Raw genomic sequence first — 14,290 nt, 5'->3', positions numbered from 1 at the left:
AATTTCAAGTACACAGTACAGTATTACTAACTATAGTCACCATGCTATACATTAGATCCCCAGAACATAAGCATCTTATTTTTTTTAATGTTTATTTTTGACAGAGAGACAGAGCATGAGCAGGGGAGGGGCAGAGAGAGAGGGAGACACAGAATCTGAAACAGGCTCCAGGCTCTGAGCTGTCAGCACAGAGCCCCACGCGGGTCTTGAACTCAGGGACAGTGAGGTCATGACCTGAGCCAAAGTATGACACTCAACCGACTGAGCCACCCAGGCGCCCCAAACTTAGGCATCTTATAACTAAAAGTTTGTACCCTTCCCCCCCCCCCCAACCCCTGGCAACCGCCTTTCTGCTCTGTTTTTAGGAGTTCAGCTGTTTGTTTTTGGTTTTTTTAGATTCCACATAAGCGAAACCAAATAGTATTTGTTTTTCTGTCTGGCTTATTTCACTTAGCATAATGTCCTCCAAGCCCACCCATGTGGCAACTGGCAGGATTTCCTTTTTTTGGGTCTGAATAACATTTCACTGTATATACACACAGCACATCGTTATCCATTCATTCATGGAAGGACATTGGTTATTTCCACGTCTCGGTTATGGTGAATAATTTTGCAAGGTGCCCGCCAGTGCAGGTATCTCTTTCAGTTACTGACTTCATAATCTTTCGGTATATGTACCCAAAAGGGAGATTGCTGGATCATACGGTAGTTCCATTTTTAATTTTTTGAGCAACCTCCATACTGTTTTCCATGATGGCTGTACGAATTTACACGGGTGGACTGGGAGACAGCCTGGGGGCAACGGGAGTTTCCAGAGTGATTCTGCCAGTTGTGGGAATGGTGATTTCTCCTGGGGAAAGGGCAGAGACAATCAAGGGAAAGTGAAAAGTGTCCGTAACGCACATCACCTGGGGAGGCCTCCGCCAACTTTGGCCCCACCCACAGGGCTGCAGTTTTCTGAGCATGACTGGACTCGCATCACTGAGCCGGGAAGCCCACCTCCTTTCAGTCAGCCCACGAGGAGCGAACCCCATTTCGGCGGCGGCCCCCTCAGCGCCACTGAAGCTGCCGGAACAGGCGCAGCGGGGGAGGGCACCCCGCGGGGCCGCAGGGCACTGATGGCCGCCGCTACCCGGCGGGAGGCGCGCCCGCCTCCCTTCCTCCCGGAGCTGGGCCGCCCCGCCCCGCCCCACCGCTCAGGGTTTCGATTCTCCGCTGGAGCCCCTCCCCGACACCGCGGCCCGAACCCGAGGGCTAAATGGCGGACGCAGGGGCGCAAAGCGGGACACCGGGGGGGCCGGGCCCCGCGAAGCTCGAGGACACGAGCGGCTGGCGCTGCCCGGAGCATAGCGACCGCGTGGTCGAGCTCTTCTGTCGCCGCTGCCGCCGCTGCGTGTGCGCACTCTGCCCGGTGCTGGGCGCGCACCGCGGCCACCCGGTGGGCCTGGCGCTGGACGAGGCGGCGCACGTGCAGGTGGGAACGCGGGCGGCGCGCGGAGGCGGGTGCCCGCAACGGACTCGGTGGGGCGTGTCGGGTGGGCCGGCCGTTTCTTTCGGTTTGGTTTGCAACCGAAGGGCGGCCCAGAGGACCTGTAGGCGGCCCACCTGCTGTCGCCAAGGATCAGTTAAGCTTCAGAAGAGGTGGGTTTCGGGAGTGAAAACTTAGGCGCCCCGACTGATCCGCAGATGTCCTTGACCTCGTCCACCACGGTGGGTCCACCACACCGCCCTTGGCCTGAAAGAAAGTCTGCCTTTAGAGAAAGTTGAAAAGCCACACAGGCATCTCTGGTTTTCTCTCCTGGAGTTCACCGACAGGGGCTGAGGACTGCCTGACTGCCTGCCCTGGGAGCGGCCTCCAGCCACCGACTCCGCCCTTCTCCTCCACGCACGTGCCCATTCCACGCATTTAACAGCCAGGTGGGGAGCTATGACAGCCATTTTATTGATAAGAAAAGAAAGGCTCTGGAAGCCGAGGCTGGCTTTGAACCCAGCACTCCACAGCTGGATTGCCTCCACTGGCCCATTCCCACCTTGGAGCCCTCACCTGTGCATAATCCTAATAGTGGTCAGGGGCTCCCGACTCTTGTTCCGGCCTTAGGGCCAACTTGTTCTGTGACCCTGGTCAAATCCTCTGCCTCCCTGAGATAGGCAGGCCCGCCCGTTTCTGGCGGATGTTGATTCTACCACTTCCTCTTGCCAGCAGTTTTTGGTGATTAATGACCTTTTTCCTCACATTGTGACAACCTTGGAGCTCCAAGGTGAGAATGGGGGGGGGGGGGCGGGGAGTCTGGGGTTTGAGGCCTTTCTTATCTGTAAAATAACTGTAATAATAATAGCTCCTCAGAAGGCTGTTTCCAGAATTAACATGGCTGCTTCCAGAGATAGGGCTTGGGCGTCTCATAGGCAGGTCCACCCACCTACCTACCAACATACTCATTTTGTGTTCACACACCTACCCACTCACCTGTTTATCCATCATCCTTCCATCCATTCATCAGACATTCATTCGGCACACACCTTGTGCCACGAGTTAAGGAACAGATCAATTCTTCCCTGATCAGGAATTTCCTGGCTGGTGAGGTGAGAACAAATAGTGACAATACGGTGTGATAAGTATCGTAATTGGGGAGCCAGAGAGAAGACAGTATGAACTAGGAGCAGGGAGTGCAGGAAGACTTCCCAGAGGAGTGCCATTGGAACTGTCCTTGAAGGATGAGTAGGATTCCACCAGGTAGCATGACAGGTGCAGCACCATGTGACTGGGAGGCCCAGGCACCAGGAGGCTGGGTTATCTTTGGGTGACAGCAGCTAGACTTGATGGCTTAGAAATCACAGTGGGGTAGAAAATGTGCTCCCCGAATTTGAGGCTGTGGCTTCTACCTGGGTTACCATTGTGTCCTCACCCCCAGCCACGACCTAGAATACAACTGCACACAGTAGCAGATGCTTGTTGGGTGTTACAATAACAGTAAGAACTATACCTGTTGAGTACTTACTGCCTGCCAAACACTGCACCAAGCACTTCGTATACTTTTCACTCTCTACAGCAACGCGATGCGGTTATCCCCATGTTTATGGCTAAAGAAACAGGTTTAGAGATGTGAGGTCACTTGTCCAGGTCACATGAAAGGAGGGCCAGGAATCAGACCTAGGAAGCCGCCTGTCCCTCTGGGGCTTATGCTCATAACAGCTTGCTGGGTGGCTCCAGCTCTCCACTTGAAGCTGGCAGCCCTTGGTCATTGTGTTTGATTCAGCAAACACTTCTGGGTCACCCCGTGATCCCCATGGCAGAGCTGGGAATGGAGCAAGCCTGCCCTCAGGGAGCTCCCAGTTGACGGGGCAGCCAGACCTGGGGCCAGCAGCTGTGTGTAAGGCCAGCTGTAAGAAGATCCGGATAGAGGCAAGCTCAAACCTGTGGGGAAGAGGCTCACAGAGCAGGCCTTTGGGAAAATGGCAATTGCAAAACAAGGAACTCTGGAAGGGAGCCATTTCAGGTGGGAGGGAGAAGGGAGCATGAACCCCCACAGACCTCACCCATGCAGGTCTTCTGAACCCCAGTTCAAGCCAAAGGGCCACAGGCTCCCTGGCATGTAATAGGTGCTTAGTTAATACTGACTCCATAAGTGAAATGCTCTTCTCCTGTCCCCAAGCTGCTTGCCTTAAGGTCCTATTTGAAAGGGTGAAAAACCAGGCCATAAGCAGGAATTGTTCTAGGAAAAAGGGAGGGGGGATCAAGGTTGGAAGAATATCTGATGTGGGATTCTGAGGATCAGAGGGACCCTCATTCCGGCTCATCCTCCAATTTGCCACGTGACTCTGGGCCAGTCACCTCACCTCTGAGTCTCAGATACCTCAGCTGAAACAAAACAAAAACAAAATACAGGGGGAGGAGATGACCCCTGGGGTGGCTTGTTATCTCAAAAGTCACAGTATTAAGTATTAATTTTTCCTAGCTCTTTCACATACAGAAACGCATCCAAGAATGTTTAAAGCAGTTGGAAGCCAAGAAGCAGCAGCAAGTTGGCAACATAACCCAGATAGAAGAAGCTGCTGAGAAGCTCAAGGCAAGTGGACATTTCTTCCTTGTTCTAGTTGAGATGTTCACACTTCCCCTGGTACACAAGGCTCTCCTCAATATGGAGCCAAGGGAAGATCAAAACTAACCTCAAAGGGGCAGAGCAGGTTTGATGGGGCTTGGGACTTCTATAATGTAGGGGACTCTTTTTAAGGAAAATGACACAAGGGGCGCCTGGATGGCTCAGTCAGTTAGGCATCCGACTCTTGGTTTCAGCTCAGGTCATGATATCACGGTTTCGTGGGTTCAAGCCCCACGTTGGGCTCTGCGCTGATGGCGAGGGGCCTGCTTGGGATTCTCTGTCTCCCTCTTTGCCCCTCCCCCACTCACACTGCCTCTGTCTCTCTCAAAAATAAATAAACTTAAAAAAAAAGAAAGAAAAATGACACAAAATCAGGTGCAAGACCATGAAGGGCCCTGGCTAATGAGGAACCTTAAGCTTCTGTTATGTTAGCTTTGTGTGAATCCACTTCTGCCCAGCACCTTAGCCTTGCCCCGTGGCAGCTCACAAAATGGAGGAACAGCCTTTCCTTCTGGCAACCGCCAAGGCCATTCTCTTAGAGGGACCATCCCCTGCACCCCAAATCACCTTAAACAAAGCAAAATGCAGCATAAGGAGCATGCAAACAGCTCTTTGGGCTTTACTGCTTTGTTGAAAGAAAGAAAATAGGGTATCAATGTATTCAATAAATAAATACTTTCTTCAGTCTTCTCCTTTTTTTTTTTTTTCAACGTTTTTTATTTATTTTTGGGACAGAGAGAGACAGAGCATGAACGGGGGAGGGGCAGAGAGAGAGGGAGACACAGAATCGGAAACAGGCTCCAGGCTCCAAGCCATCAGCCCAGAGCCTGACGCGGGGCTGCAACTCACAGACCGCGAGATCGTGACCTGGCTGAAGTCCGATGCTTAACCGACTGTGCCACCCAGGCGCCCCCAGGCTTCTCCTTTCATAGCAGTGTTTATTTACATGGATTCTTTTGTGGGCTTGAAATGGGAAGTTGGGGCTGACGTTATTGGGAGTTGCCATCTGACTAAAAAAGTTGCTGGGTCTTCTGGTCCTTTTATGTGAACTGAACTGGTCCCTTCCCCTTTCACCCTCAGCTGGCCCCTCCTGGAAATGAGGGCTAGGGTGGGATGCCTGCCCAGGGTCTCTGCCCCTGAGGGCTCTGTAAACCCTGGACTGACCCCTCACAAGTCAGGCAGAGAGACTGGCTCCGACCAAGGGAGTAGCTGGCACCCAGGACTTTCTGGGCCAGGCCCACAGCAGAGTGGAGAGGCCAAGACCCAGGCCAGGCCACAGAATTGACCTCCTGTTGGCCCAGCATCCACTGTCTGTGACTGCATGCCCGAGTGTGCTGGGGACAGTTGTGGTTTATACCTGTGGCCCCAGCTTCATTATTAATAGTGATGCTCATGTCTTCAAGAGCATTTCTCCGGGCTCAGACCAGTAGTGGTTTGAAAAGATTTGGCAAGGGATGGGGGAAGTGCTTTGGGCTGTGCAGCTAGAACAGAATTGGGATACAGATTCACTGTCTGCAAATCTCTGAGCACGTATGGTTGGGGGCTCCCCAGGAAAGAGTTAGGACCCATGTGGAGAGTCTAAGGGGGCCCGTTTCAGCTTCCTCTAAGGAATGGAATTTACTTTCTTTTAGTCTTCTCCAACTTTTAAACTTTCATTTTGAAATAATTCCAAATTCATAGGTTGTTGCAAAGGTAGTACAGAGAAGCCTTGTGTACCTTCCACCTAGTTTGCCCTACAGGTTAGATCTTACATACATACAGCGCAGTATCAAAACCAGAATTGACAGGGGCGTCTGGGTGGCTCAGTTGGTTAAGCATCCAACCCTTGGTTTCGGCTCAGGTCACGATCTCACAGTTTGTAAGTTTGAGCCCTGCAACAGGCTCTGTGCTGACAGCTCAGAGCCTGGAGCCTGCTTCGGATTCTGTGCCTCCCCCTCCCGTTGTGTCCCTCCCCTGCTTATGCTCGCTCGTTCACTCTTTCATAAGTAAGTAAATGAACATTAAGAAAAAAAAAAAAGTCCAGGGTATCCATTGTGTTCTTGTATGGATTGTGCTCTTGCTGTCATGACTGAGATTCTTTGGCTAGTCCTAGATCCCAAAGATTTCCGCCTTGGTTTTTGTTTTTTTTTTTTTTTCCGAAAAGTTTTATAATTTTACATTGAAGTCCATGATTCTTGTCAAGCTAATTTTTGCATAAGGTGTGAGATTTAGCTCAAAGGTCTTTTTTTTTTTCCTTACGGATATCCAATTCCTCCAGCACTGTTTGTTGAAAAGACTGTGTTTTCTCCATGGAATTGCTTTTGTCAAAAGTCAGTTGGCCATAGTTGGCTGAGGCTATTTCTGGATCCTCTATGAGATCATGACCTGAGCCGAAGTCAGACACTCAACCAACTGAGCCACCCAGGTGCCGCCGTGGTCAGCATTTTAAAGCTGAAACGGTTGATTGGTTGATTGGTTGATCTGTATAAAAATTTAGATGTAAAAAAGTATGAAGATGTGGCCGTCCTATGCCTGCACTCCTACATGGGAGCTGTCAGAGCTGATTAGGTGCTCCCACTGGAAGGACACCTGTCTCCAAGTCTCCCAGCCCCCACCTGAGCACCTCCCTCACTGTGTTACCAGTCTGGCTCCTGGGGGCATTTATATTTCCATTGCTGGTCAAGAAACAGAGGTTTAGGGGCTCCTGCATGGCTCAGTTAAGGTTCTGACTTCCTGCTCAGGCCATGATCTCGCGGTTCCTGGGTTCAAGCCCCACATCAGGCTCCGTGCTGACAGCTCAGAGCCTGGAGCCTGCTTTGAATTCTGTCTCTGTCTCTGTCTGTCTCTCTCTCTCTCTGCACCTCCCCGCTCACGCTCTGTCTCTGTCTCTCTCTCTCTCTCAAATAAATAGACATAAAAAAAACCCAGAGGTTTAAAATTCAGCCATACTTAACTAGGTGATGGGGGATTAAGAATATGCCTGTACTGATGAGCACTGAGTAATGTATAGAATTGTTGAATCACTGTATTGTACCTGAAACTAACTTAACACTGTACATTAATTTTACTGGAATTTTTAAAGATTCAGCCACACTTCAAGCCAACTACTGTTCACATTTTGATATTTTTTTCTCTGTACATGTATACGCATTGATATAGTTTGAGACATATCCTCTACACAATGCTAATATCATATACCCACTTTGGAGCTAAGGCACGTTGGCTCGTTTCCTTGTGTAGTTTGCTATTTGTATCTTCACCTTGCTGCCCTCAGTAGGTGTTTTGCATGGTGTCCTGTACCCCTGGGTTGTGGGAGCTCGCCTTCAGAGCCCTGAGGCCAGAGCATCTGCAATGTACTCTTATTAGTTTCAGTAGTTACAGACCTGTTTTTATATATGAATTTTGCAGTTTTGAGGGTGTATGAACTAGGACTTGAATTCTTCTCAATACAAGCCTGTTGTTTGGTTTATGTGTTTTGCCGATGACTCTCTTTTTCACCCATGACCCTTGATGGATGAGAAGATTCCTTGCCCCTTCCTCAGGCCAATGGGTGGAGTTTTCCCAGTGCCTCATTCCTGGATGGAGGGGCTGTCTGTGCACCTGACTTGGTGCAGGTGACAGGTGCCCAGAGCATCCTCTGAGACGACCAGGCCCCCAGTGTGGTGTGGCTGTCATACGCTCCTCTGCCCTTCCTGGGGTCACTCAGCTCAGCTTCTGCGCAGCTCTTACAGCAGGTTCCCTCTTTGTTTCGGGCAACTAGGGGTTTCTGTTGTTTGTTGTTTGTTTGTAGGTCTGGATTTGGTTTTTGAGCTTGGTCGTGGAATTTTAAAATGTGCTCATTTTATCAGCATTTCTATGTCTTTGAACTAGGAAGGGGGATTTTCCACATCAGCTCCTTCTCTCTTATTGACCAAAACTATATGTCGTTTTACATACGGGGTTTTTGTTTTTGCTTAAGATCATAACACTTCCCTGTGTCATTAAAAGTTCTTTATCAATGTCAGTATCAGAGGCTGTATATTCCATTATATGGATCTACCATGATTAAGCCATTTCCCCAGTGTTGAACATTTAGATCATTTCCAGTTTTCCATTAATGTAAAATAACACTGCAGTGAACATTTTTTACTTATTCTCTTCAGACGCATTCCTGGAAATGATTCGTCTGGCTCAGTAGGCACAAATGTTTATAAGGACTCTCAGGCATTCTGCTGAACTGTGGCTAGTGTGGTGTGTGGAAGAAAGCTCAAGGGAAACCATGCCGCTCTGTACTTGCTTTCCTAGAAGAATTACTAGGGAAAAGGTCATTCACCTGAAAGTTAATCCATAAAACACCTTTGTCAACAAACTAAAAACAGTAAAGTTAATACACGGTCCAAAGCCCATTGTCTACAAACCAATGATCACGCCCAACTAACCCCTTCTTCCCAGAGAACAATCAAGAGGACCTTCCTCATTAATCCTCAACCAACACCCATTAAATGATTTTCTCTGACATCCTTGTTGGTAGGCTGTTTGCTTCCCCTTTGTGGCTCCTCAGAGGGCCAGTACCTGCAGGTGGACGGAAAACTCAACACTTACCTGCTACCCTAACTCAACAGGGATGGGAGTGCTTATGTTCTTTCTGAATCTTCCCACTTTATTCCAGGGAACTTTTGATACCGTTATAAGGAGGGGGGAGCATATAAATATACATACTATATAGATAAATATGTAGTTAAGTTTGATTACTGTCTGTCACGTCCAGACCTAGGTAGGAAGTTAGGATGGGCACAGACTTCCAGAGCTGAAAGGCCCTTGGAGATGGGGCCGCCCAGGAAGAGAAGTGACTTACCACCAGTCACACAGGAAGGCCGAGGTGGACCTGGGGCCACAGCTGTATCCATCAAGGCCCATCCAGGAAGACAGAAGCCACTGCGAGGGGATGAATGCAGGGAATGGAGGCCAGCGTGGGAAAGGTGGAGAAACCAGCCAGGGGGCAGCGAGGCAGTAGCATCAGCAGGAGGCACCTTTACATCTGGCTGGCAAGGCCAAGGGAAAAGATGGGATAACCGGGGGCAGGGGCCAAGATACCTTTGCAGGAACTGGAACCAGAGTGGGCCTGTCCTGTGGAAGCTGGAGGGTAGAAGGGATGCAGGAATACACCTTCTTGTGGAAAAACCACCCTGGTGGGAGGGACACCCTGGCTGCTGCCTTCTCTTGCCTCCTTCTAGTCCCTCCTCCCATTGGTCAGACCCAGCCTGAAGGAAGATCCTGGAAATTCAGGAGTCAGCCCCTCTCCCTCTGGAGTAGTGCTGGGGGAAGGACAGGAAATGGACCTGAGTCACATGGGCCTAGACTGGCTCCCTGGGCAGGGAAATAAACAGCCTCCATTCCTGGCTTTATGCCTTTCCCTGTGACCCACAGAGCTGCAGAGCCTGAACCACAGATTAGGGTCAGGGGACCAGTGATGTGACAGAAAGCGGCCTTTGCCAGAGAGGGAACGGGAAGATGTAGACTCAGCCATGCTGCTGTTGACACTGACGATGCCACCGGTCTCTGCCACCCCTGCTGAGCATGGCCTCCCCTCTGCTTCTTCCTGCAGGCCACTGCCACATATCAGAGTGGTCGGGACGGCGTAGTGGAGAGGGCAGGGGTGGAGAGCACGCCTGCCTTCCCCAGTGGGATGCCCCTGACAGGTGCCCATAGAAGCATTGTCCAAAGTCCTACTGAATTATCAGCAAAACAGCTCTTTCCGTTTTCCTCACAGGCTCCTCACCCTCCACGGGACCCAGACAGGCCTCCAGGGCCCTGGGCAGAGATGGAGTCACATAGCAGCCAGCACTCCATGTGCAAAATCCCCCACCCTCCCATGAGTGCGCTTCATCACTGCCCGAGTGCCTTCCCTCCCCAGCCTGTTACTTTCCCAACTAGACTGTCAGGCGCTCACCCAGCCCCACCCGCTCCAGTGCGAGCTACAGTTTCACTTTGAACCAACGTGGCCCAAACCAGACACATACTTCCTTATCTCCTTGCCAGAATTCCCTCCCGCTTCTTCTCTCCCTCTCCCTCCCAGTCTTTGTGTGTCTCTCTCTCTCACTCTGTCTCTCTTGTTCTTTTTTTTTTTTTTTTTTCCAGAGAGACAACATGAGTTGGGGAGAGGGGCAGAGGGAGAGAGAGAATCTCAAGCAGACTCCACACTTGGCACGGGGCCTGACTCAGGGCTCAATCCCACAGCCCTGGGATCATGACCTGAGCCAAATTCTTTTTAACCATTTGCATAATCAGCCTCATCTGCTTACACCTTAAGTTTTCGTATAGAGGGGTGCCTCGGTGGTTCAACTGGTGAAGCATCTGACTCTTGGTTTTGGCTCAGGTCATGATCTTGTGGTTCACAAGTTCTAGGCCCTCATTGGGCTCCATGCTGGCAGTGTAGAGCCTGCTTGGGATTCTCTCTCCCTGTGCCCCTCCCCACCCTTTCAAAATAAATAAATAAACTTAAAAAAAAAACTTTAAAAAATAAAAAAATAAGTTTTCTTGTGGATGTTTTCAAACAGTTATTCCTGGAGTGAGAGTTATAACAATGTGTTTATAAAGTAGAGTTGTAGAGGGCATCTGGCTGGCTTAGTTGTTAGAGCATGTGACTCTTGATCTCGGGGTTTAAGTTCGAGCCCCACGTTGGATGGGAGATTACTTATAAAAAAATCTTTAAAAAAAATTAGAGCTATAGAAACTGCTTGGAGCATAGCTTCATCGGGAAATTATTTGCTCTCTTAGTTTCTATAGAAAGGTCTTCCAATTACTTACATTGCCTCCAAAATGTGTTTATAAATCAAGAGTTTGGAACACATTTTCTTTCCTTCATTTGGGTCATTCAGTAGAGATATATTTGTGTCCAGGTTCACTGGCCCATAGAAACCCTGTTGTAAGTGTAGGCTAATTCCCAGGCTAGCCCAATGGCAATTTAACCTATGTTGCATATGGTTGGTATAAGCTAGCCTCAGAACCTAACCACTGCCTAGAGCACTGTATAGGAAACGGGACTTCAGGAACTCATCCCACAGATCATGCCAAACCACATGTTCCTGCCCCACTAAGAGAACATGACATCACGGGGAGCCTGTCCACACCGCATCCCCCCCACCTCCGGTGCCTCCCCAAGTACCAAGGGCCGCTATTCTGTTGGGTGTAGGAAAGAGGCCTATGTTTTGCTTTTATTTTTTTTTTTAATGATTTTCTGTTTTATCTTTTAATTGTACTAGTACAATTCATTTTTTTAAATGTTAATCATAGTATATTAGAATATAGTATAGAACTATAGAAACTACAAAGTGGGAGTTCCTCTTCGCCATCCCCCTAATCTTCACACCTCTTCCCAAACATGACCAGAACTAACAGACATTGGAATGCACTTGCAGACATATAGATGGCTATACAGGTTTCCCCTGCTATCCAAAAGTAGAGTGTTCTGTGAAACCTTCTGTAGGTAGAAATGGCATAAAGTAAAGAGCATCTCCCACTTTTCAAACGTTTGAGTAAAACCACTTCACTTTTACAAAAGACCTACATTAATGCCTGTTTTCTAACCAAAAGAAATCTGAAGAACGTTTTCACTTTTGGGACAAAAACTATTACCACACTAATGTAGATTTCGTAAGGTCAAAGTGGACTAACGCAGACTTGCAGAAAGCAGGCATACCTGTATCCATATATAATTTTTATTTAGTTATCTTTTATATAAATAGGACCATCCTGTATATATTATTGTGTAACTTGCTCTTTTTCATGTGGTGTCTTGGAGAGTTTTCAGTGCCAGGACATATGGATCCCCTGAATTCTTTGTGCAGGGTGTGTGTGTGTGTGTGTGTGTGTGTGTGTGTGTGTGTGTTAAAATATACATAACATAAAAGTTATGATTTTAGCCATTTTTAAGTGTAAAATTCAGTGGGACTAACTGCATTTACAGTGTTGTACACTCATAACCACTATCTGTTTCCAAAAAGTTTTCACTATCTTAAATATAAACTCTAACCAATAAGCAATACTTCCCTTCCCAACAGCCCCTGGCAAACTCTAATCTATTTCCTGTCTCTGTGAACTGGTGTATTGTAGATATTTTGTGAAAGGAAATCATACAATATTTGTCCTTTTGTGTCTGGCTTATTTCACTTAACATATCTTCCCGGGTCATCCAATTGTAGCATGAATCAGAACACTGCATTCTTTTTAATCACTACATATTATCGTTGCATGAATGCCTCATAATGTGTATAATAAACATACATGTATTTCCCAAAATGAAAACTTTGCCCAACTTTATCACCGACAATGCTGTATGAGCATCTTGGTACACAAACCTTCATGCACATGTGAAAATGTTTTCTAGGATCAATTCCTGCAAGAGGAATTGCTGCATCAAAGGACATATGCATTTAAAATATGGATATTGCAGTCCTGAGAGGAAAATACATTGCAATCCAGGCCTATCTCAAGAAACAAGAAAAATCCCAAATACAAAATCTAACAGCACACCTAAAGGAAATAGAAGCAGAACAGCAAAGGCAGCCTAAACCCAGCAGAAGAAGAGAAATAATAAAGATCAGAGCAGAAATAAACAATATAGAATCTAAAAAAACTGTAGAGCAGATCAACGAAACCAAGAGTTGGTTTTTTGAAAAAATAAACAAAATTGACAAACCTCTAGCCAGGCTTCTCAAAAAGAAACGGGAGATGACCCAAATAGGTAAAATCATGAATGAAAATGGAATTATTACAACCAATCCCTCAGAGATACAAACAATTATCAGGGAATACTATGAAAAATTATATGCCAACAAATTGGACAACCTGGAAGAAATGGACAAATTCCTGAACACCCACACTCTTCCAAAACTCAATCAGGAGGAAATAGAAAGCTTGAACAGACCCATCACCAGCGAAGAAATTGAATCGGTTATCAAAATTCTCCCAACAAATAAGAGTCCAGGACCAGATGGCTTCCCAGGGGAGTTCTACCAGACGTTTAAAGCAGAGATAATACCTATCCTTCTCAAGCTATTCCAAGAAATAGAAAGGGAAGGAAAACTTCCAGACTCATTCTATGAAGCCAGTATTACTTTGATTCCTAAACCAGACAGAGACCCAGTAAAAAAAGAGAACTACAGTCCAATATCCCTGATGAATATGGATGCAAAAATTCTCAATAAGATACTAGCAAATCGAATTCAATGGCATATAAAAAGAATTATTCACCATGATCAAGTGGGATTCATTCCTGGGATGCAGGGCTGGTTCAACATTCGCAAATCAATCAACGTGATACATCACATTAACAAAAAAAAAGAGAAAAACCATATGATCCTGTCAATCGATGCAGAAAAGGCCTTTGACAAAATCCAGCACCCTTTCTTAATAAAAACCCTTGAGAAAGTCGGGATAGAAGGAACATACTTAAAGATCATAAAAGCCATTTATGAAAAGCCCACAGCTAACATCATCCTCAATGGGGAAAAACTGAGAGCTTTTTCCCTGAGATCAGGAACACGACAGGGATGCCCACTCTCACCGCTGTTGTTTAACATAGTGCTGGAAGTTCTAGCATCAGCAATCAGACAACAAAAGGAAATCAAAGGCATCAAAATTGGCAAAGATGAAGTCAAGCTTTCGCTTTTTGCAGATGACGTGATATTATACATGGAAAATCCGATAGACTCCACCAAAAGTCTGCTAGATCTGATACATGAATTCAGCAAAGTTGCAGGATACAAAATCAATGTACAGAAATCAGTTGCATTCTTATACACTAACAATGAAGCAACAGAAAGACAAATAAAGAAACTGATCCCATTCACAATTGCACCAAGAAGCATAAAATACCTAGGAATAAATCTAACCAAAGATGTAAAGGATCTGTATGCTGAAAACTATAGAAAGCTTATGAAGGTAATTGAAGAAGATTTAAAGAAATGGAAAGACATTCCCTGCTCATGGATTGGAAGAATAAATATTGTCAAAATGTCAATACTACCCAAAGCTATCGACACATTCAATGCAATCCCAATCAAAATTGCACCAGCATTCTTCTCGAAACTAGAACAAGCAATCCTAAAATTCATATGGAACCACAAAAGGCCCCGAATAGCCAAAGTAATTTTGAAGAAGACCAAAGCAGGAGGCATCACAATCCCAGACTTTAGCCTCTACTACAAAGCTGTCATCATCAAGACAGCATGGTA

The 14,290-nt window shown here is 47.0% G+C and overlaps 1 protein-coding gene and 1 long non-coding RNA gene across 4 annotated transcripts in view; one reads left to right on the top strand and one right to left on the bottom strand.

Moving 5' to 3' along the window:
* Window positions 1–433: 433 nt before the first annotated feature.
* LOC121034720 (uncharacterized) lies at window positions 434–2,191 on the bottom strand. Its single transcript, XR_005792577.1, has 3 exons — window positions 2,045–2,191; window positions 1,606–1,735; window positions 434–850 (listed from the first exon to the last, which is right to left on the bottom strand). It is a non-coding gene; the product is annotated as an uncharacterized LOC121034720 (long non-coding RNA).
* TRIM14 (tripartite motif containing 14) overlaps window positions 1,004–14,290 on the top strand; it is a 28,979-nt gene continuing 15,692 nt past the window's right edge. Inside the window, exons 1-2 of one of the 3 annotated variants that reach the window (XM_040481782.1) lie at window positions 1,004–1,474; window positions 3,954–4,064. In XM_040481782.1, the coding sequence (XP_040337716.1) occupies window positions 1,259–1,474; window positions 3,954–4,064 (327 nt within the window). In that variant the 5' untranslated portion in view covers window positions 1,004–1,258. Of the gene's footprint in view, window positions 1,475–1,598; window positions 1,711–3,953; window positions 4,065–14,290 lie in introns of those variants that run through there. The other 2 variants (XM_040481783.1, XM_040481785.1) reach the window with 2 other exon arrangements.

This window comes from Herpailurus yagouaroundi, unplaced genomic scaffold (assembly GCF_014898765.1).
Source record: "Herpailurus yagouaroundi ecotype Mexico unplaced genomic scaffold, PumYag 160, whole genome shotgun sequence".
Classification (NCBI taxonomy): domain Eukaryota; kingdom Metazoa; phylum Chordata; class Mammalia; order Carnivora; family Felidae; genus Herpailurus; species Herpailurus yagouaroundi.
This window is presented reverse-complemented; position numbering and strand designations above follow the sequence as displayed.